Consider the following 25306-nt stretch of genomic DNA (forward strand, 5'->3'; position numbering starts at 1 on the left):
ACCTAATACATGTCGACCAACAGTGGTCAACCTAATGACTGTCGACCTAATGACCCATTCCCCCGCACTTCCTGCATCTCACAGTCTATTATATTTAGCCCATTAAGGCTATAACTAACTCATAAGACAACATATTGGGGAAACCTGAATGCATCGGAAGAGACATCCAACTACAAGAAAAGGATACACTAATCTTTTATACAGACTGGGAGAAGCTGTTAGAACGTCAGAGTGGCGGATAGTTTTCTGTATGTAGTGAGAGCACAGAAAATCACATTAAATACTCTGGTTTCTCTTTAATATGAGATATAAACAGATAAAAGTAAAAAACATTCTGCCGCATGACTTTTTCATTTCAGTACCAAATGGTTCTGTAATAACCATCAAACATGACTCGTGTAACAAAGGACAGACCCGGAGAGGTTTGTCTTCAAGAACAAAACCCCAACGGTTACTGGTTTCGGACTACGAGAAACAGATGATTCTGAACCAACGTGTCCGAGGTGCCCTCCCAACGCGGTGTCTATAACCCATTTAGAGCACTCTCCCTCAGCCAAGTGGGCACAGTCCAAGGGTGGCAGAAGACTCCTGAACACCATGTAGCGGGCTCTTTGTGTGTGGCAGACAGAGCATACTGCCCAGGCAATTCTAGATCATTAGAAAAGCAGATTTCCTGGACTGAATGGGGGGGGCATGATATACCATAGACTGGTTGATTAATCATCTGTGTATAAATTAGCCCCACCCATCAGAGGATTTAGCTAGTCGGCAGTGCAGTGTGGCCTACGAGCAGGTTATGGTACATTCAGTGCATTAGTTTCTAGTGCATCAAAGATAAAGAATTTATGTGGAGGGTTCCATAGAGCCGTCAATGTTGGTCTCAGGATAAGCCTAAAATGCTGTTCTAGAATATTTCCAATCATCCACAATAAGTTGGGTGGTGCTAAAGCATCATCAGCTACAGGTCTCCCAGGGCTCATGACACTGAGAGCCTGTTGCATCTACAGCCACATTGTTTATGGTGAAGCTTCACAACTCTGTGGTTTTTCGGTGGTCAAGGGAAGTCCCCTGACATTGGTGGTAATGCGTCTTGCTGTCTGCGGAGGTGTCATTGCACCAGCCTGTCTGCCTGGCACCATGGGTCCGATGCCATAGGACCAGTAGCGCTGTCAGGAGAATGGAAAGGCCGGTTATTACTGCAAGCACGACTACAATAATTAACTGCAGTTCGGTCAGCCCATGTTCCCGCTGGGTCACCACTTCCTTTACTGAGATTTTGAATTGATTTGGCTTCACGGTGGGCACAGGGCTCCACCTGCTGGTGCTACTAGTCCTCACTAGCTGTGTTTGGGCCAGTTGGTCTTGTGGAGACGTCTCAGCAGCATAGTCCCACGTGGGCTTGGGAAGAGGGATCTCACAGGATTTTCCAGTGAATCCTTTGAGACAGTAACACTCGTAGTCCCCAATCCGATCATAGCACCGTCCTCCATTTTGACAAGGTTGTCCGGCACAATCATTAATGTTGACTGTACAAAAGCGACCCTGGAAGCCTTGGGGGCATTCGCAGGAGAACCGGTTGACCCCATCAATACACGTGGCTCCATTAGCACAGGGGCGCATCAAGCAGTCATCTACGTCCGTCTCGCACAGTCTGCCCACGTAGCCAGCCAAGCAGCGGCAAGTGAACGTGTCCGCGTAGCCGCTCTCATCCTGGCACGTCCCACCATTCAGACAGGGGAACCTACATGGGGAACAGACATGAGTATAAGTCATGTGGCAGCGTTACTAATATTGGGATATAATCATGGTTCCCTTTGCTACAGACGGACAGCCTCTATTGATAACTCTCTACCAATTTATACAATATCTGGGGCATCTTCAGCATTTCCTCTGGTTTTCTTAGGTATCCACTTTTCTACAGGTCATCTTTATCTAAACCATGGTGAATGTTAATATCGCGCTATGAGCCTGATACAGAGATGAACGCAAATGTATTTGCAGCTGCGAATTTGTACACAGCAGCCGTGCAAAAATAACGCCGGGAGTTGCATAGACACACCCATAATCCTCGCCTCTGACCAGGGCCGTAACTATTGTGGTGCGGTATGTGCCACCGTATCACACAAGGCAGGGGGCGCTATCTGGCAATTTTCTGTTTTACTCAATCTCACTTGCAACGTCCTTCTCTTTAATTCCCGACATCACCTGGCCACACATTTCAAAGTACTCTTATACTTCCCATACAGGAGCAAATACCTCTACGAGTAAGTGGCCTTACTGCAATATGGAAGGTCATGGGTATGAATCGTGGGTATAACAGTATTTTGAAATGTGTGCTTTAAATAGGAAGGATGTGACTGAAAGTCTTGCAACTGCTAAGAAATGTGGGATTTAAAATCAAGAATAATGTAAGTAAACGATGAAGAGCTATCAAATTAAATGCATAAATTATGGCAAAAGAGGGATTTAAATACTCTCTGCGACCGCCACTGCAAGACCATGCGCAATGCGACTTAGGCAATGCAGTGGCAAAAAAAAATCATTCCACTGCGTACAACATTCCATCCATCTCTGAATCAGGCGCTACGTATCACTACGTCGTCACCGTGTCTGTACATTAAACTCATATGGGCCTACCTTTTCTGTAGCGTTCACTCTGTGTTGTATGTGTGGTCTCTTACCCCTCCCTCTCGCAGGGTCCTCTCTTGAGTTCACAGTTCTTGCCGTGGAACGGTTCTGGGCAGATACAGGTGTATTCTCCCTCTGTGTCGATGATGCATTCTGCCCCATTCTGGCAGGGATTGGCGTGCTCACAGAGGTGAAGGTCTATGGAAAGGATAATAGAGGCATTACGTATTTCCTGCTATACAGTATGTTTCTGACGTATTGCCAGATCATTTACGTGTTTTATATAAAAGTCTATGGAAAGTGCATGAAATTGATACAGTATATACTCTATAAGTAGGAGGGTCAGTTAATATACGTCCCTTGTCCAGCCATGAATGTACAGTGAGGAAGGTTCTAGTGTCTGTATGGTGTGTAATAGAATTGTATTATGATCCAGTGGTCGGTTCACGTTGTGCTTTTGGGGTATTGGCAGCTGGATGTCAGGGGTTATGGCTTCCACTGGACTGACTGACGGGTCAGAGGCCTACTGAAGGACTGTGAGGATTGTCAAGTGTGTTTCCTTCATTGGTGTCTCTGGAGGTCTTGTGGATCTGTAAGAGTGACAGTGATGCAATCCAGATAGCCAGGGGCGGTAACTAATAGTATAGACTAAAGTGGGAAATAGAACAGATGGGCAGGGGTAATCAGGTAGAATAGGATGGAAGAGAAGTAAACGGGAATACTCATGGAAAGAGTAATTGGGTAATAGAAAAGAATAGCGGGGAAGTAAACGGGTATACTAACAGAATATGTAATTGGGCTAACAGAAAAGAATGGAGTGAGAGTCATTGGATATTCCATTCAAAGCTGGTAATAGAAGGGGATAATCAGGTAGACTACAATAGAGAAGGGGTAATTCGGTAGACTACAATAGAGAAGGGGGTAATTGGGTAGGCTACAATAGAGATGGTGGTAATTGGGTAGACTACAATAGAGATGGGGGTAATTGGGTAGACTACAATAGAGATGGGGGTAATTGGGTAGACTACAATAGAGATGGGGGTAATTGGGTAGACTACAATAGAGATGGGGGTAATTGGGTAGACTACAAAAGAGAATGGGGTAATTGGGTGGGCTACAAAAGAGAATGGGGTAATTAGGTGGACTACAATGGAGAAGGGGGTAATTGGGTAGACTACAATAGAGAAGGGGATAATCAGGCAGCATGCAATAGAGAATAGGGTAATTATGTGGACTACAATAGAGAAGGGGGTAATTGGGTGGACTACAATAGAGAAGGGGTAACTGGGTAGACTACAATAGAGAAGGGGTAATTGGGGGGACTACAATAGCGAAGGGGGTAATTGGGTAGACTAGAAAAGAGAAGGGGGTAATTGGGTAGACTACAGTAGCGAAGGAGGTAATTGGGTTGACTAAAATAAAGAATGGGGTAATTGGGGGACTACAATAGAGAAGGGGGTAATTGGGTAGACTACAATAGATAAGGGGATAATCAGGTAGCATACAATAGAGAAGGGAGTAATCGGACAGAACAGAGATGGGGTAATTGGGTAGAATAGAGAATGGGGTAATCTGTTAAAATATAACAGAATAGAAAAGGCGGTAATTGGGTAGAATAGCATAGAAAAGTGGGTAATCGGTTAGGCTACAATAGAGTAAGGGGTAACTGGGTAGTAGGCTACAATAGAGTAAGGGGTAACTGGGTAGTAGGCTACAATAGAGTATGGGGTAACTGGGTAGTAGGCTACAATAGAGAAAGGGGTAAATGGGTAGTAGGCTACAATAGAGTATGGGGTAACTGGGTAGTAGGCTACAATAGAGAAAGGGGTAAATGGGTAGACTACAATAGAGAAGAGGTAATTTGCTAGAATACAATACATGGGCTGTAACTGGGTAATAAAGGAGGAGGTGTAATTGCCGTAGAAGACAAAAGAGGTGGCAGTCGGGTAGAATAGAATAGAGGGGTGGTGGTCAAGTGGAATAGAAGGAGTTAATCTGGCATAATACAATAGGGAAGGGGGGGGGGGGGAGGAGATAAAGAGGATGGTTCATGAATTTGATAAACTGCATGAAGCTATGAGGTTCCAGGGAATGCTGGCAGAAACTGCGTAAAGCCTGATTATGTAACAGCGTATCCTTACACCAGTAGAACGGCTGCGTCTGTGGCTGGCCTCAGTATAATTCTACTCACCTCTGTCGCAGAACTTGCCAGCCCAGCCACTCAGGCACATGCACTGCCAGGATTGGTGACAGACACCATGGACGCAGCCTGGCATTCTTACACAGTCCTCGCAAAATGTACCATCCCAGCCGGGGTCACACCTACAGATTCAATCACAGCAAGGGTTAAAAGTTGTGTCCTGAAAGTCTTCCTCTGCACCTCTTCCTGACATCAAAATTGCAGGGATGGGGTTTTACTGACACAAACCAGACAAGGGATCAGTTAGTAACAGTGAAAACAAATGGGAGGAATGGCCGCAGCAGCAGCAGCAGCTTAAAAAAACCTAAATTGTTATTAAAAATGATGTCAGCAGCACTGTACGTCTGAACATGTAAGTACAGTATGCGGCATGAAGGAGGGTGGGGGGCGGATCATGCGCTAGCCACGCCCCCAGATGGCGCCAGAATTTCTGCGCCTTTGAAGGCATTGTCGAAGAAGAGTGACAGTGACAGCGAATCTACCTATCATTATGTAGATAAATATACAGATAGGAGATATATATATATGTACACACACACACACACACACACACACACACACACACACACACACACACACACACACACACTAAATAGGATGGGTTATGCAGAGATGGGGAACCTTTGGCACTCCAGCTGTTGCTGAACTACACATCCCAGCATGCCCTGCTACAGTTTTGCCATTTGGTCAAGCTAAAACAGTAGCAGGGCATGCTGGGATGTGTAGTTCAACAACAGCTGGAGAGCCAAAGGTTCCCCATAATTGGGTTATAGGAACGTAGAATGAAGCACACACTCACCTGCACACGCCGTCTTCGTCACAGTGTCCGTGATACAGGTCACAGCTCTCCGCACACTCGTCACCTGCAGGAAAACACATTTCTTACATAGTGACTATAAACACTGCCCTGACGATCATATAGGGGCTTTTATGGAAATTTTAGGCAGTGCTGTTGCTAAATGCTACATCATTATGGAACTATTTGTCAGTAATGGGTGCAGGGTCTTGTATTGGCCTGTAGGTGTTGCTGTTGTTAAGCAGTGTGGTAGTAGTGAGGCTTTGAGTGGTAGATGTTAATATTTGACACCTTTATTTCACTTCTCACCTTTTACCGATGTCTGGTACATAAACAGGACCCAACACAAGGCGGAGAGCAGGAGTGGGGGGCAGCAGAGCATGGTCAGCAATGCAGAGTCTGGGTGGAGAGAAAACACTGAATGACTTCACCTCATCACTGCAACCTGACTACAACCACCCACTGCTATCACTGTGCCTTCACAATGGACACACACTGCTATCACTGTACCTTCACTATAGACACACACTGCTATCACTGTACCTTCACTTTAGTCACACACTGCAATCACTGTACCTTCACTATGGACACACACTGCTATCACTGTACCTTCACTACAGACACACACTGCAATCTCTGCTCCTTCACTACAGACACACACTGCAATCTCTGCTCCTTCACTACAGTCACACACTGCCATCACTGCTCCTTCACTATAGACACACACTGCTATCACTGTACCTTCACTATGCACACACACTGCTATCTCTGCTCCTTCACTACAGACACACACTGCCATCACTGCACCTTCACTATAGACACACACTGCAATCTCTGCTCCTTCACTACAGACACACTGCTATCACTGCACCTTCACTATGGACACACACTGCTATCACTGTACCTTCACTATGGACACACACTGCTATCACTGTACCTTCACTATAGACACACACTGCTATCTCTGCTCCTTCACTACAGACACACTGTTATCACTGCACCTTCACTATGGACACACACTGCTATCACTGCACCTTCACTATGGACACACACTGCTATCACTGTACCTTCACTATGGACACACACTGCTATCACTGTACCTTCACTATAGACACACACTGCTATCTCTGCTCCTTCACTACAGACACACTGCACCTTCACTATGGACACACACTGCTATCACTGTACCTTCACTATAGACACACACTGCTATCACTGTACCTTCACTATGGACACACACTGCTATCACTGTACCTTCACTATAGACACACACTGCAATCTCTGCTCCTTCACTACAGTCACACACTGCCATCACTGCACCTTCACTATAGACACACACTGCAATCTCTGCTCCTTCACTACAGACACACTGCTATCACTGCACCTTCACTATGGACACACACTGCTATCACTGTACCTTCACTACAGACACACTGCTATCACTGCACCTTCACTATGGACACACACTGCTATCACTGTACCTTCACTATAGACACACACTGCTATCACTGTACCTTCACTATGGACACACACTGCTATCACTGTACCTTCACTATAGACACACACTGCAATCTCTGCTCCTTCACTACAGTCACACTGCTATCACTGCACCTTCACTATGGACACACACTGCTATCACTGCACCTTCACTACAGTCACACACTGCAATCACTGCACCTTCACTAAAGTCACACACTGCAATCACTGCTCCTTCACTATAGACACACACTGCTATCACTGTACCTTCACTATGCACACACACTGCTATCTCTGCTCCTTCACTACAGTCACACACTGCCATCACTGCACCTTCACTATAGACACACACTGCAATCTCTGCTATCTTTGCTCCTTCACTACAGTCACACACTTCCATCACTGCACCTTCACTATAGACACACACTGCAATCTCTGCTCCTTCACTATGGACACACACTGCTATCACTGTACCTTCACTATAGACACACACTGCAATCTCTGCTCCTTCACTACAGTCACCCACTGCCATCACTGTACCTTCACTATAGACACACACTGCAATCACTGCACCTTCACTAAAGTCACACACTGCAATCACTGCTCCTTCACTATAGACACACACTGCTATCACTGTACCTTCACTATGCACACACACTGCTATCTCTGCTCCTTCACTACAGTCACACACTGCCATCACTGCACCTTCACTATAGACACACACTGCAATCTCTGCTCCTTCACTACAGACACACTGCTATCACTGCACCTTCACTATGGACACACACTGCTATCACTGTACCTTCACTATAGACACACACTGCAATCTCTGCTCCTTCACTACAGTCACCCACTGCCATCACTGCACCTTCACTATAGACACACACTGCAATCACTGCACCTTCACTACAGTCACACACTGCAATCACTGCACCTTCACTAAAGTCACACACTGCAATCACTGCTCCTTCACTATAGACACACACTGCTATCACTGTACCTTCACTATGCACACACACTGCTATCTCTGCTCCTTCACTACAGTCACACACTGCCATCACTGCACCTTCACTATGGACACACACTGCTATCACTGTACCTTCACTATGGACACACACTGCTATCACTGTACCTTCACTATAGACACACACTGCAATCTCTGCTCCTTCACTACAGACACACTGCTATCACTGCACCTTCACTATGGACACACACTGCTATCACTGTACCTCCACTATAGACACACACTGCTATCACTGTACCTTCACTATGGACACACACTGCTATCACTGTACCTTCACTATGCACACACACTGCTATCTTTGCTCCTTCACTACAGTCACACACTTCCATCACTGCACCTTCACTATAGACACACACTGCAATCTCTGCTCCTTCACTACAGACACACTGCTATCACTGCACCTTCACTATGGACACACACTGCTATCACTGTACCTTCACTATGGACACACACTGCTATCACTGTACCTTCACTATAGACACACACTGCAATCTCTGCTCCTTCACTACAGACACACTGCTATCACTGCACCTTCACTATGGACACACACTGCTATCACTGTACCTTCACTATAGACACACACTGCTATCACTGTACCTTCACTATGGACACACACTGCTATCACTGTACCTTCACTATAGACACACACTGCAATCTCTGCTCCTTCACTACAGTCACACTGCTATCACTGCACCTTCACTATGGACACACACTGCTATCACTGTACCTTCACTATGGACACACACTGCTATCACTGTACCTTCACTATGGACACACACTGCTATCACTGTACCTTCACTATAGTCACACACTGCAATCACTGCACCTTCACTACAGACACACACTGCTATCACTGCACATTCACTATAGACACACACTGCAATCTCTGCTCCTTCACTACAGACATACTGCTATCACTGCACCTTCACTATGGACACACACTGCTATCACTGTACCTTCACTATAGACACACACTGCAATCTCTGCTCCTTCACTACAGACACACTGCTATCACTGCACCTTCACTATGGACACACACTGCTATCACTGTACGTACCTTCACTATAGTCACACACTGCAATCACTGCACCTTCACTACAGACACACACTGCTATCACTGCACATTCACTATAGACACACACTGCAATCTCTGCTCCTTCACTACAGACATACTGCTATCACTGCACCTTCACTATGGACACACACTGCAATCACTGCACCTTCACTACAGTCACACACTGCAATCACTGCACCTTCACTAAAGTCACACACTGCAATCACTGCTCCTTCACTAAAGTCACACACTACAGCCACACGCTAATAACTCAGCCACACACTAATCATTTCACTCTCACTGCAGCCACACACTAATCACTATACTATCACTACAGCCACACACTAATCATTCCACTCTCACTACAGCCACACACTAATTACTACACTCTCACTATAGCCACACACTAATTACTACACTCTCACTATAGCCACACACTAATCACTATACTCTCACTACAGCCACGCACTAATCACTGCACTCTCACAACAGCCGTCACTAATCACTGCACTCTCACAACAGCCACACACTAATCACTACAGTCTCACTAGAGTCACACACTAATCACTCCACTCTCACTAATCACTACAGTCACACACTAATCACTCCACTCTCACTACAGCCACACACTAATCACTCCACTCTCACTACAGCCACACACTAATCACTCCACTCTCACTACAGCCACACACTAATCACTCCACTCTCACTACAGCCACACACTAATCACTCCACTCTCACTACAGCCACACACAGTAGCGGATCTTGCCACGGGCAAGCAGGACTTTTGCCCGGGGCGCCGCCTTCCGGAGGGCGCCGGCGCCATCCGGAGGGCGCCGCACCATGGCAAGATCCGCCACTGTGCCCCCCGCTTTGAAGGGAACCAGACGCGTAGCGTCTAGTTTCCCTTCATGGACAGGACCTTTGTTGTGCGGTGCGCGATGACGTCATCGCGCACCGCGCAGCAAAGGCCCTCTCCATAAAGGGAAACTAGACGCTACGGTCTAGTTTCCCCTTCATGGAGAGGACCTTTGCTGTGCGGTGCGCGATGACGTCATCGCGCACCGCACAGCATAGTGGCACAGACACTAGGGGTCATAATTGACCTCTAGTGTCTATGCTGTTCTATGGGAGAGACTTAATAACGTCTCTCCCATAGATCGAGGAGAGGAGAAGAGCAGCACGGCGCCGGCGGAGGAGGTCTGCAGCGGTCTGGATCAGGAACGGGGATAGTAAGTTTTTTTTTTTCTTTCAGCGGCGCTACAGGGGGCACAAATGGGGGCGTAACTGACCACGCCTCCATTTGAAGCCACGCCCCTATACTTTGCCCAGGGCGCCACAAGGCCAAGAACCGGCCCTGGCCACACACTAATCACTCCACTCTCACTACAGCCACACACTAATCACTCCACTCTCACTAATCACTACAGTCTCACTACAGCCACACACTAATCACTTCACTCTCACTACAGCCACACACTAATCACTCCACTCTCACTAATCACTACAGTCTCACTACAGCCACACACTAATCACTTCACTCTCACTACAGCCACACACTAATTACTACACTCTCACTGATCACTACAGTCTCACTACAGCCACACACTAATCACTCCACTCTCACTACAGCCACACACTAATCACTCCACTCTCACTACAGCCACACACTAATCACTCCACTCTCACTAATCACTACAGTCTCACTACAGCCACACACTAATCACTTCACTCTCACTACAGCCACACACTAATCACTTCACTCTCACTACAGCCACACACTAATTACTACACTCTCACTGATCACTACAGTCTCACTACAGCCACACACTAATCACTCCACTCTCACTACAGCCACACACTAATCACTCCACTCTCACTACAGCCACACACTAATCACTCCACTCTCACTAATCACTACAGTCTCACTACAGCCACACACTAATCACTTCACTCTCACTACAGCCACACACTAATCACTTCACTCTCACTACAGCCACACACTAATTACTACACTCTCACTGATCACTACAGTCTCACTACAGCCACACACTAATCACTTCACTCTCACTACAGCCACACACTAATTACTACACTCTCACTGATCACTACAGTCTCACTACAGCCACACAGAACATTCACTCCACCTTTACTTTAGCCAAAACCTATAATCATTGGATTCCCCACAGAATAACAGATTACGTTCTCATTACAGCCACAGATTTTAATTACTACTTGCACAGGCTATAATCACAACTCCTACAGAATTATATACTGCACCTTCACTACATCTACAGAGGGGTGTAACTAGAAATGACTGCACCCCATAGTATTTGCATGGAAACCTACGGTTATAATTATACCCTTGCACACACCTTGTGTTTACGACCCCACACACAGAATGACATTATGCCTTCTCCCCCCTGCTCACACAATGGCCCGGATTCAGATATGGGAGTGAAACAAAAAAAATGAGTAACTTGGCAAACCCATATTGTACTGCAGGTGGTGCAGAGAGATTTGGATTTGGGTGGGGTGTGTCAAAATTTTAATCTAAATTGCAGTGATTGAGGCAATCCCCCATTCCCGCAACGGTTGCGTCGGGGTATCAGGATTATCAAACATGTTTAATATTCCCAATGCCCCAACGGATCGCCGATCAGCTGATCCAGTCGGCATTTACAGCTGGTTGGGGGATTGCGCAGCCTGGTGTATTAGAATAAAGCTGTCCGACATTTGTCGGTTACATGCAAAAGCAGACAGTATTTACCTTGCATGCAAAAAATATATATAATGTATTTGCACCTCCTGCATCGCAAAATGGTTTGTTCCAGATACATGGTACCTTTTTTTTTTTTGCTTTATTCCCAACTCAGAATCAGGCCCAATGGGCCCTTCCTAATAAAGGACACACAGTCAGGGAGGGCGCCTATGAACTTCCTACCTCCAGAGGAAGGACACAGTCTGACTGTCCTGCTGCTTATGGTGATTGGAGGAACGCAGGTCCCATCTTGTGGGAAGAGAGCGCTGCAGAGTGAGAAGAGTTATAGGGATATCCCAGTTCTCTGTAACGGGAGAGATGATTCTTCTACCTGCGGAGAGAGGAACCAAGAGGTAAGCAGTCTGCAGATTGCAAGCTCCACGGATTCTCCAAACAGCAGCTGGTGTGGAGGACTCGCAGCCTGCATCATTTCTGCACACGTGTATTATGTACAATGATCAGAATATCATATTATTACATTGCTTGCTGGCCTTCAATCAGACTCCCTACATTCATTTATTACTCGCTCTGTATTCTACTGACTATTACTATCTAAGGTGAATAGTTTCAAATCCTTGCAGTATACCAGTGATGGGACATTGGCGCCTCACTGCACATGCCACATACCTCTATAGGCAGATGTACTAAAGTGAAAATGCGGCCAAAAGTTTTGTCCGCTTTTCCCGTATGTACCAAACTCCGGTAACGATATCTGGAGATGGCTTTGCCTAATAGTAGCCTATAGGTTTCTTATCACATTCTTCCTGAGAGGGATCCAATAAAATCCCTCCCAGTGTCCTCTGCGGTCTGTGCATTATCCGACACATGTGCAGGACTCCCAGGTCATAAACCCACAAATCCAATCATCACAAAGGACGGCTGTTTTCTGAAGAGCTGTGCTTTGTGATTTTAATTGCATTTATAGGTACATACCGGGGTAAGTAGATCCCGCCCTATGTCTGCTATAACCAGTCTTCTTTTATAAATATTTTGTTCTCAACTGTAAAGCACAATGGAATATGCTGGCGCTATATAAGTAACCGTTTATAATAATAATTAAAAAAAAAAATAGTAAGAGAACTCTGCGGAAAACTAGCAAAGTTTTGAAAGGAAAATATTTGTAGATATTCTATATATCACTGTCCTATAGTTATGCCCCAGTAAAACCGCTTCTTATTAAGTGACTACACAAGGCCCAAAAATGTTCTAAAGTTTTTTTTATATATACAAAAAAAATCAATAATACAATAACAACACATAAGCAAGAACTATGGGGGTAATTCCAAGTTGATCGCAGCAGGAAATTTTTTAGCAGTTGGGCAAAACCATGTGCACTGCAGGGGAGGCAGATATAACATGTGCAGAGAGAGTTAGATTCGGGTGGGTTATTTTGTTTCTGTGCAGGGTAAATACTGGCTGCTTTATTTTGACACTGCAATTTAGATTGCAGATTGAACTCACCACACCCAAATCGAACGCTCTCTGCACATGTTATATATCTGCCCCCCCTGCAGTGCACATGGTTTTGCCCAACTGCTAAAAAATTTCCTACTGCGATCAACTTGGAATTACCCCCTATATCTGTAAGTTGTGCACTATGGGGGTTATTCAGGTTTGTTAGCAAACCAAAAAATCACACTAATGGGCAAAACCATGTGCACTGTGGGGAAGGGGGAAAGGGGCAGATGTAACCCAAATCTAACTCTCTGCACGTGTTACATCTGCCCCACCTGCAGTGCAGCATGGTTTTGCACATTACTTGCTAGCAAACCAAAAAAAGCACACTAAACAATAGAATAATTAGTTGCAATAGAAAGATGGTTAGAATGCAAGGGGTTAATAAAGCAGCATCCTAATTAGTCTCCAAACAAGCATATATTTACTTTTAAGAAATAATGCCGGCGTCCCAGCTAGAGAAAAAAAATCCCCTATAGGTCTCCTATGAATAGCAGCATGTCACAGGTAGGAGTAACAGTGCAGATGGAAATTCAGATAGTGTCAAGCTCCGTGTATTATAGTAATAAAGAGTACTTCCAATTGTAAAGCTTTACAGCTTTACAATGAAGCGTGGCAACTGCCAGAAGGACCAATAGCCTGGTGGGACAGACCCGGCCTGTCTGATTGGCTGGCCAAGCAGCTCCGCATCTGCAGAGAGAGGTAGATTTGGGTGTGGTGTGTTCAAGCTGAAATCTCAATTGCCATGTAAAAATACAGCAGCCAGTATTTACCCTGCACAGAAAACAATATAACCCACCCAAAACTAAGTCTCTCTGCACGTTACATCTGCCCCCCTCCCTGCAGTGCAATAAGGTTTTGCCCATTATACCACTTTTACACCAAAATCCCGGGTCTGATCCAGGATTTGGAACACTGTTCCAAGGAGGGTCAGAACCGGGACTCCCCCCATTTATACCGCAGTGCCGATCCACACCGTTTACATTACACCTAGGTGCAGTGTCTTGTGGGCCGGCGCTTAGAGATGATGTCATCTCCAAGCGCCGGGAAACACTGCAGACCGGTGCTCCGGAGCATCTCGCCGGGGGCAAGCCCAGCAATCTGGAAGCTGCTGTGCTGCCCCCAGCCTCCGGCGCTTCCAGGCACCAGACATGGCGCTGCTGTCTACATAGACAGCATGTGCCATGTCCCCAGCCGCTGCAGGGAAATCAGCACGGCGCTGCTGCCTGCATAGACAGCGTGCGCCGTGACCCCCAGCCTCCTGACCGCCCACCGGCAATCTGCGGTACAGGAGGTTTGCCATGCTGTAAATGGGTGCCGGGTCGGCTGACACGGCTAACCCATTTACACCGCCTCCTAACCGGGTCTTACCTGTGTCCAACCCTGCGTACAAGCCGGGTTGGATTACCGGGAAAGTGGACCCGGAGTTTAGGAGAAGGGGATATATCCCAGGATATTCCTGGTGGTGTAAAAGGGGTATTAGTGTGATTTTTTTGAATTGCTAACAAACCTGAACAACCCCCTCTGATCGCTCCAACCGGTATCATCGGGACAGCAGAGGCTCACAGCGCTGTCCCAACAATATTTATGGACAAATTGCAGTGATAGGAAATTATGGGGCATATTTATCAAGCACCTCTCTCAGAAAATTAAGCAAGAACTACAAAGATCACATCCTCGTGTAACTAAATTGATGACACAAGGAGATCCAGGATATTTTATTATTAGTTGGATAATTGTTCTCTTCCTTATTAATGAAGGATTAGGTCATGCTATCATATGTTGGCAGGAACAGCAATGATGACATGATTACTACCTAGAGATTATCTAGTTTATGCTGGTATTGTTTCAGGCATCTTTATTAAGCTAGTGGCCAAGATTGTTTTCAGATTACCACCAGTCCTAGAGATAAGTTAGGCCCCAACACGAGGTCCTGTAATAATATATCCCAGTGTTTCCCAATCTGGGTGCCACGTGGCACTCTCAGGGGTGCCATAGGTTGGTGGTCCAAATTATTGATGGTTCATGTGTGTCACAGCCCAGGCTCTTGGACTGTGTTACTTACTGCTCCGGGTCCTGTCGCTGATCCAGCGGGGCTCCCCTGGGACATGTAGTATCCAGCCTTCCGGTCTCTTCTGACCTCCGCTTACTTTGCAACCAGGCTGCACGGTGTCCTGGTGTTCTCTCGTGCCGGCTACGTATCCTGGGCCATGTTGGAAAATGTCATCTGATTGCTGTACCCAATGTCAGCACCACTTCAGAGCAGATGACTCAGGCCTCCAATCAGCAACCAGCAGCCCCTATAAAAGGACTTCATGGAGTGCTGGCTGGTTGCCAGTGCAACGGGCTCAAGACTACGCTCCACAGTGTTCTAACACTGTATCTTTATCTTTGTCCACTGGTTCCAGTTAATAAGTCCACCAATTCCAGTATGGTCAGCAAGTCCAATAGTTCCAGTCTGGTCAGTAAGTCCACTGGTCCCAGTCCACTCTCCATTGTCACCAGTTCCAGTCTGGTCAGCAAGTCCACCAGTCCCGTTAGCAAATTCAGTTCCTGACAAGTATTTCGGACCTTTTGAAAGTGCTTCTAACTCAGCTCTAGTATTACATTTTAACGGTCGTCCCAGCACGGTTCCAGATATATCCATTACTATTCCCAGTCCAGTTCCATTGATTCACATTACAGGTCCCAGCCCGGTTCCAGAGATATGTATTACCGGACTCTATAGTCTCCTGTTCCAACGTTCCTCTCCGGTGCCTACCTTCTGCAAGATTCTCGCTATCCATGTACACCTCCCATGCACAGGAATTTCCTTAGGCCACCCAGCGTTCTGCATGCAGCCCCTATTCCAACTCCCACTCTAGACTTCAGTCCGGGAATACAAACAAACCAAGAACTGACAATGTGGTTGGCTACCAACCAGCTCTGATATTGCCTATCATAAAATATATGGACAACCCTGACCAGCACCACATAACTATCCAGCACCACATACTGTATCTGAACCTAAGGATGACACACAGTATAAGCACAATATACCTACCGGTAATTATTTTTGCAGAATTTCTCAGTTAGAAACTTTTGGCCTAGAGCTCCAATGATATATATGTATAGCAACTTTGTCTGTGTTGTATCATTGAACTTTTTATATGATGTGATATACTTTGTATCTGTGAATGATAAATTCTTGTTTTGTATACTATATGGGCTAATTTCCAGCAGCCATGTTGTGTGAACTTTGTGATATATAATCCTGTATAGCTAAGCAACATGGGTGGTATGAATTTCCTGGCGGACATGTTTTGCACAGGTGTATTAAGTAATTAGCACTAGTGCTCCCAATATAAGGAAATAGGGATGGGCAAAATGCCATGAAACATACTGGGTAGCCTCCTGCTCTCTCCCTCTGGGTATTCTCGTTTGGCAGCCCTGATGCCACATACCTCTCATCCTATTGGTTGTGGACTGGCAGGGATCATGTGACTTGATCAGTTATTCAGATAAGCTGATATTTTTATGCACTGTTGTATTTTATGGGGGTTTTTTTTATCAATTTTTTTTTTATAACAAATCAGTAATACACTAGTTGGCTACCCTTCTCCCTACTGGGTGGCAGTGAAAGTTCATTGGCTGGGATGGGCAGATAAACTATATGAAGCAAGTTGGAATAAGTTATGGGTATTTATTTAGTTATATATCCATTAGTGCTCCTTTGTTTCTTATACTCCTTTCACAAAGAGAGAAAAGACCCGGGAATTTACCAGCATGAGCCAGGTCGATAGTTACAAGGTTTTTTTCCCGAGTCTTGCATGGGTTGCTGGCTGTGTGAAAAGGGTGCAACCCAGGTTTTTCAAGTCAGGTTGCGGTAACCAGCACTGATTGGCTATGCTGGCGGAGCACTGTCTGATTGGCTGAGTGGGCGGATTTGTCTGATTGGGTGAGTGGGTGGGGTACTGGCATCCGATGTCACAAGGGTTTGGGTTCAGGAGACGGGCAGTCAGAACAAAGGAGGTCAAAATACTGACTGCCAAAATCCCGACAGGGGCAAGAGCGGAAGCTCACCCCAACCTTCCTAACCCCTACAGCCTAACCCTAATCCCCCCCAACACTAATACCCCTTTTACACCTACGAGCACGGGTCGCAGCCGGGAGCCTGACACGGGAGCTGCCCCCTGCTGCGACCCGTGCTCGGTCCCTTTCCCATTAGCAGTCACAACCCGGCATATGCCGGGTTGGTGACGCTTCTAGCTACACGGCAGGGGCGGCGCAGGGAGATCACATGATCTCCCAGCACCACCCATCCATACAGTGTAAACGGGAGCCGTGTCGCATCGACACGGCTCCCGTTTACACTACACCCTACCCGGATCATTCCCGTGTCCTACCCAGGTAAATAGCCGGGTAGGATTCACGGGTCACTTGATCCGGGTTTACCCTTTTCCACTTGCCAAAAACACGGGTAAATGCGCGCCCCCGTGCATTTACCCGTGTTTTTTGAGCTAGTGGAAAAGGGGTATAACACTCCCCCCACAGCCTAACCCTAACACCCAGCATGGCAGCATAGTAGTGCAATGTAAGCAGATGCATCAGGCTCTCATTTGCTGCGTAAAACAGCAAGAACTCAGGAATTCAGGGCTACTTAGTAGTAACTCATCGGCCATGGTTAATGCAATGCAGAGAGCAGTCACCACCCACTTTAAATGACCTCATCTCTGTGTGCCCCCCCCCCCACACACACACACACAAAAAAGTCCCTTTCTTATGACATACAGCGTATTGCAGGACTGAAAGGGGTCGGCCCAGGAATAACCTTGGCCCAATGTGCTGTGTGAAAGGGGGGGTTGGGTAGGAGTTTCGACCCTGGTCCAACCCGCACACTCTGCACCCATTATAGAAACGCCAGTGCATAGGGTCTATTTATGCAGCGATGGGTTGTAAAACACGGCGCTTCTGATTGTGTTTATGCCTTATATTTAAAAGGGCAATGATTTTACTAGCAAGACACGGCTAGTAAAAGCATTGCCCCTTTTAAATTTCGAACATAAACACAATCAGAAGTGCAGGGCAAACCGTTACCATTACCCTCAGAGCCTGTAAATACATTCCTTTTTGTTTAATAAACTAATAACAGCACTTGCTCTATGAGAGCTATTTCCTCACTGTGAGTACACGTGACACATGATGGGAGCTTGTCTGTGGCCTTCTGGCTCATATCTGTCAGCACATCCTGGTCACCAGGTATTTTTGGGATTCTCTGGCTCCCCCTACACTGCCATTCGGGATTCCCATACTTCTCAAACACATACCTGGACAGTGTAATGATACATAATGTCATCCCAGGTCAGATGTCGGGGAAGGCCGTGTGTGTCAGTGACTGCTGACAGCAGATGGCAATAATATGATGACAGAATGCCAGGCCTGATTACCGGGGAGCGGGGAGCAGGCTACAGCGATGGACACATTCACACTGACTCACACAGTGATGGAGACAGACTGGTTCATAGTTATAGAGCCTCGCATAGTGATGACAGGAGACAGAATCACAGGGGCCTATTCAATCACATGCGATCTGCGGCTGGATGTCGGCCTCTCTCATTTTCTGCTTACAGGACATTTATATATAAGTTTACCCTACTATGGGGTTTATTCATGAAGCAGTGAAAAGAGTGGAGAAGTGAGCCAGTGGAGAAGTTGCCCACGGCAACCAGCCGATACGTATAATTTTTTAAAATGCATTTTAATTTTTTTTTACCTCCACACTGATTGGTTGCCGTGGGCAACTTCTCAGCACTTTTCACTGCTTCATGAATAGGTCCCTATCCATTTAAACTGGGACACTTATGAATGACACAGGTTCTGTGGCTGTCTGACTTCAAGTCTGTATTTCACTTGGTTTTAATCAGCCACGGAACCTGTGTAATTCATGAGTGTCCCGGTTTAAAGGGATATATTACGTTTTTTTTTTTTTGTTAGAAGCTAATGAATCTACCAGTATAGTTTTTTTGGGCGGGGCGAATTGTGGGAGGAAACTGGAGTACCAGGAAGAAACATGGGGAGAACAAACAAACTCCACACACTAGGCGGGAATTGAACCCACAACCTAAGCACTATGAAGCACAGCAATGATTTGCTGCAATTTGTCCTTATTTTTGTGCAGCGCTGGGTCCCTGCAGCAGCATAAGTATAACTGAATCAGGCCTGCAGAGTTACAAACTCAAAGGATGATGGACAAAGGCTGTCTGATTCATACTGTGACATAGACAGACTCAGGGGGGGGGATGGGGGAAGTTCAGTTAGGTGGGAATTTCATGCTATAACCTTGCATAGTAATATTCCACAGACTTATGTCATATTTCTAACCTAACAATGTGAACCTTACACAAAATTCAATTTAAAACTCACCTCACAGGATTCACTGGCTTAAACTCTGTGTAGTCTGACATACATGGATGGGAGGTGTAAAAAGATCCTAGTACCCACAAATGTGTGATCACTCCTAGAGCAGGTGGGTGTAAGAATCCTATAACAGGCTGGTGTGTCTGTGGCTTTGGCACCTGTTGCAAATGAAACTGGAATTGCAACCTGCAGCAAACACCTTTGTTGTAACTATATTAATAATGCTTTCTTTATTTGGATGTTATATAGTAAAATGATAATTGCCTGATTATTTGTAGTGCGGTCTAGAAGCTCGGAATATTCATCATGAATTACACAGGGTCTGTGGCTGAGTGACTTCAAACCTGCATTTCCATATGTATTAAGCAGCTAGAGAACTTGTGTAATCATGAGCGGCTCTGGTTTAAAGGGATGGTATGGTAAGCCTAAGCACATCACACACATCATTTATATACAGGCTTACCATACCATCCCTTTAAACCGGAACGCTCATGGATTACACAAGTTCTGTGGCTAATTAAAAACAGCTGAAATGCAGGCAAGAAGTCAGCCAGCCCCAGAACCTGTGTAATTCATGAGTGTCCTGGTTTAAAGGGATAGTATGGTAATCCTATTATACATACCTTTCACCTGTCCCTATTTCAGCGGGACAGTCCTGCTATTCGGACACCGCCCAGCTGTCCCGCAAGCGGTCCACAGTGTCCGGCGGCGGGGAGGGAGGGTTGCAGGGCGCAGGTTGGGGGATCCTGTGATCACTGCTGCTCTACACAGCAAAGCAGCGTGTGATCTCTGTATAGCTCTAAACAGCGCATTGTTGTGAGTCTGGGGGCTTCCTAACTGCTCGGAGAGCGCAGGGCATGCCCCCAAAATAATGAAACCAGTGATCGCAATGCGAGCCCCGCCCCCAACCAGATGCCACACCCTTTTTACAATAGCATTCCACCCCTTTTTCGGAGGTGCGCGGCTCAGTTGTGCGAAGTACCGAATCACAGAAGTGAAAAATTGGGAGGTATGATTATAAAACACATCACAGAGAATGCTGGAGAAGTTACAAATATAAAACAGACCATTATAACTGTACGATATAACATCTCAAAACAAAAGGGAGCGGTGTGCAGACGGGATGCAGTTAAATTGCTGGCAGTCGGGATCCCGGCAGTAAGGATACTGACGCCGGAATCCTGAAAGCCGACAATACTGACAGCTGGAATCCCGGTGCACAGGGGCTATTCCCACTCGTGGGTGTCCACGACACCCACAGAGTGGGAATATAACCTGTGGCTAGCGCAGCGAGCCAACGAACCCGTAGCATGGCGAGCGCAGCGAGCGCGCAAGGGGACTCTCTGCACTTGCCCCACTGCCGGCGTTGTCTGTGTACCTATGGCCAGCATCCCAACCATCGATAATACATGCTGATCCCCTGCAGACAGACTGAATTCATGTATGAGTAGTATACTGGTGTGTGTTAGTAATGAGGGGTCTATTCATTAAGCCCTAATTAGGGCTTTTAGCTTTTAAAAAACGGACTGCAGCCGATGGTGGTCATCGACGACTATCGCTAGTGGGCCAGCACTACCATTAGACGGGCTTAGGGGCACCGACACCTGAAGCATACCCTCCAGCTGCTTTTTGGCAGGTACAGTAGCTTTCTTTTATGGTCTGTGCCAATTTTTGGCTCTCCAAACTTCCATTGAAAGTATAAGAAAAGGGGCGTGGTTTACATGTGGCCACACCCATTTTCTAATTTGTACCGACTTTTATGTGTAAAATGTTGAAGGGCGCCGCTGGGTCCACCCAAAAAATACAAACATATAAGGATGTCCCTGAAATTCCTGAAGGATGCCGTCCGGGACAGCTGCAGAAATGGAAGAGCAGCACGGGATTCCTGCTGTCACATTATACTGAGTGCACTGCAGGCGGTTCCTGAGCAGCGAAGGCAGGAAATCAGGTAAGAATAAAGGGCATTGTGGGCACACTCAGTGGCGTATCTATGGGTGCACGGTGTACACATAATAAGTGTGAAAGTGTATTCTAAAATATATGGCTAATTACATCCTGAACAGGTTGCAGTTGGTATACAATTTTAATTCCCTTATTTATTTTTTTTTGCACCTTCTTTGTCTATAATCTTTTTAACACTTCGCTTATCAGGATCCCAGTTTAGAGGAAACTAACTGAATATGTGATTTAAAGAATAATCAATGAAGCATGAAGACATAAATTAATTCAGTGCCTAATTCAAAGGTGTCTATTATATCAAAGTCTGACACAGTGGATCAATTCTTTTACCACTGCGCAAGTGTGCAAATGCGTGCACCTCTGCATCAAGCCCGTAGTGCGCTACCTAGATAGAAAGGGGGGAAGGGGGGAGCCAAAAGCTGTTGGGGAAAAGATGACATGCAGAAGGGCAAGTAAGGGAAAAGCTGCTAGGCAGAGGGGTATGTCAGGGAAAAGCTGCTGGGCAGAGAGGCATGTCAGGGAAAAGCTGCTGGGCAGAGAGGCATGTCAGGGAAAAGCTGCTGGGCAGAGAGGCATGTCAGGGAAAAGCTGCTGGGCAGAGAGGTATGTCGGGGAAAAGCTGCTGGGCAGAGAGGCATGTCGGGGAAAAGCTGCTGGGCAGAGAGGTATGTCAGGGAAAAGCTGCTGGGCAGAGGGGCATGTCAGGGAAAAGCTGCTGGGCAGAGAGGCATGTCAGGGAAAAGCTGCTGGGCAGAGAGGTATGTCAGGGAAAAGCTGCTGGGCAGAGAGGTATGTCAGGGAAAAGCTGCTGGGCAGAGGAGCATGTCAGGGAAAAGCTGCTGGGCAGAGAGGCATGTCAGGGAAAAGCTGCTGGGCAGAGAGGTATGTCAGGGAAAAGCTGCTGGGCAGAGAGGTATGTCAGGGAAAAGCTGCTGGGCAGAGGGGCATGTCAGGGAAAAGCTGCTGGTCAGAGAGGCATGTCAGGGAAAAGCTGCTGGGCAAAGAGGCATGTCAGGGAAAAGCTGCTGGGCAGAGGGGCATGTCAGGGAAAAGCCGATGGGCAGAGAGGCATGTCAGGGAAAAGCCGATGGGCAGAGAGGCATGTCAGGGAAAAGCTGCTGGGCAGAGGGGTATGTAGGGAAAAGATGCTGGGCAGAGGGGCATGTCAGGGAAAAGCTGCTGGTCAGAGAGGCATGTCAGGGAAAAGCTGCTGGTCAGAGAGGCATGTCAGGGAAAAGCTGCTGGGCAGAGGGGCATGTCAGGGAAAAGCCGATGGGCAGAGAGGCATGTCAGGGAAAAGCCGATGGGCAGAGAGGCATGTCAGGGAAAAGCTGCTGGGCAGAGAGGTATGTCAGGGAAAAGCTGCTGGGCAGAGGGGCATGTCAGGGAAAAGCTGCTGGGCAGAGAAGCGTGTCAGGGAAAACCTGCTGGCCAGAGAAGCGTGTCAGGGAAAAGCTGCTGGACAGAGAGGTATGTCAGGGAAAAGCTGCTGGGCAGAGAGGTATGTCAGGGAGAAGCTGCTGGGCAGAGAGGTATGTCAGGGAAAAGCTGCTGGACAGAGGGGCATGTCAGGGAAAAGCTGCTGGGCAGAGGGGTATGTCAGGGAAAAGCTGCTGTGCAGAGAAGCGTGTCAGGGAAAAGCTGCTGGGCAGAGAGGCATGTCAGGGAAAAGCTGCCGGGCAGAGAGGCATGTCAGGGAAAAGCTGCTGGGCAGAGAAGCGTGTCAGGGAAAAGCTGCTGGGCAGAGAGGCATGTCAGGGAAAAGCTGCTGGGCAGAGAGGCATGTCAGGGAAAAGCTGCTGGGCAGAGAAGCGTGTCAGGGAAAAGCTGCTGGGCAGAGAGGCATGTCAGGGAAAAGCTGCTGGGCAGAGGGGTATGTCAGGGAAAAGCTGCTTGGCAGAGAGGTATGTCAGGGAAAAGCTGCTTGGCAGAGAGGTATGTCAGGGAAAGGCTGCTGGGCAGAATGACATGTCAGGGAAAAGCTGCTGGACATAGAGGTATGTCAGGGAAAAGCTGCTGGGCAGAGGGGCATGTCAGGGAAAAGCTGCTGGGCAGAAAGGTATGTCAGGGAAAAGCTGCTGGGCATAGTGTCATGTCAGGGAAAAGCTGCTGGGCAGAGGGGTATGTCAGGGAAAAGCTGCTGGGCATAGTGTCATGTCAGGGAAAAGCTGCTGGGCATGGTGTCATGTCAGGGAAAAGCTGCTGGGCAGAGTGACACGTCACATATCCAATAAAATGCAGCTGTTGGGGTGTCAACTAAATAAGAAATAAAAAAATCCTCCTCAATGTGCAGAAAAAAGAATCAGGATGTACACACCAGTCTTCATTAATCAGTTTATTGTTCAATCCATCAGAATACAATTACAAGAAGTATTGACGTTTCGGTTCTACATGTGGTCCTTTGTCCAGATGTAGGATCGAAACATTGATGCTTCTTGTAATTGCATTCCGATGGATTGAACAATAAACTGATTAATGAAGACTGGTGCGTACACCCTGATAGATATATATATATATATATATATATATATTCACACAGTATATATATATATATATATATATATATATATAAACAATGTAATTATTTTATTTTTGTTACTTTTATTTTTTTACTCAAATTTGGCCTGTGCTCCTGGTGCAGTGCCTCAGCATTGTAAGGTCTAGAACCTGCGGAGCCCCCCTGCACTGACCTGGTTCTGACCCCTGCCAGACAGTATAGCTGAGGAGTGAGCACCGCTTTGCAGCCATGACATTTTATTTTTATAAACTGCCTCAAAAAATTAACAGCAATAGTAAAACTCTCTTCTCATTCCATTGTGATAAACAGGCCACTGAGTGACAGGGTGGTCTTCAGTATGCCGAATGTCGGTATACCGGCGCCGGGATCCCGACACCCGGCATAAAGACAGCTATTCTCCCTCGTGGGGGTACACGACCCCCCTGGAGGGAGAATAAAATAGCGTGGCACGCTTAGCGCGCCACCGTACCCGCAGCGAGCCCGCAAGGGGCTCCTTTGCGCTCGCCACACTGTCGGTATGCCGGCGGTCGGGCTCCCGGCGCCGGTATGCTGGTCGCCGGGAGCCCGGCCGCCGGCATACCATACTACACCCGAGTGACATGAGTGTCAACTAAACATACAGTATTGAAGGGGACATTTACTAAGCAGTGATAAGAGCGGAGAAGTTATCCAGTGGAGAAGTTGCCCATGTCAACCAATCAGCACTGAAGTAACATCTATAATTTGCATACTATAAAATGATACAGAGCTGCTGATTGGTTGATGGGGCAACTTTTCCACTGGCTCACTTCTCCACTCTTTATCACTGCTTAGTAAATGCCCCTAATTGCTTAGAATCAAAATAAAGTGGTCTGGATGCAGCTTCAAATGTATTTTTATAAGCATTACATAGTTTGTGATCTTACCTGTGTTTATATGACTTTAGAGCAGACTACATTCCTGCAGGATTGATACAGGGTGCAGTCAATATACCGGCTGTAGGGATTCCGGCGTTCAGGAGACCGACGCCAGAATCCCGTCAGCCGGCATTTTACTGCCC

The 25306-nt window shown here is 46.8% G+C and overlaps 1 protein-coding gene across 7 annotated transcripts in view; it reads right to left on the reverse strand.

Moving 5' to 3' along the window:
• Positions 1–276: 276 nt before the first annotated feature.
• DLK2 (delta like non-canonical Notch ligand 2) overlaps positions 277–25306 on the reverse strand; it is a 36974-nt gene continuing 11944 nt past the window's right edge. For 3 of the 7 annotated variants that reach the window (XM_063918769.1, XM_063918771.1, XM_063918768.1), the window contains exons 3-8: positions 12123–12270; positions 5934–6023; positions 5628–5691; positions 4820–4950; positions 2682–2826; positions 277–1741 (exon numbers count right to left, since the gene is read on the reverse strand). In XM_063918769.1, coding sequence (XP_063774839.1) covers positions 1030–1741; positions 2682–2826; positions 4820–4950; positions 5628–5691; positions 5934–6006 — 1125 coding nt within the window. In that variant the 5' untranslated portion in view covers positions 6007–6023; positions 12123–12270 and the 3' untranslated portion in view covers positions 277–1029. Of the gene's footprint in view, positions 1742–2681; positions 2827–4819; positions 4951–5627; positions 5692–5933; positions 6024–12122; positions 12271–13822; positions 13974–15459; positions 15596–18700; positions 18836–19796; positions 20104–25306 lie in introns of those variants that run through there. The other 4 variants (XM_063918767.1, XM_063918774.1, XM_063918773.1 and 1 more) reach the window with 4 other exon arrangements.

This window comes from Pseudophryne corroboree, chromosome 4 (genome assembly GCF_028390025.1).
Source record: "Pseudophryne corroboree isolate aPseCor3 chromosome 4, aPseCor3.hap2, whole genome shotgun sequence".
NCBI lineage: Eukaryota > Metazoa > Chordata > Amphibia > Anura > Myobatrachidae > Pseudophryne > Pseudophryne corroboree.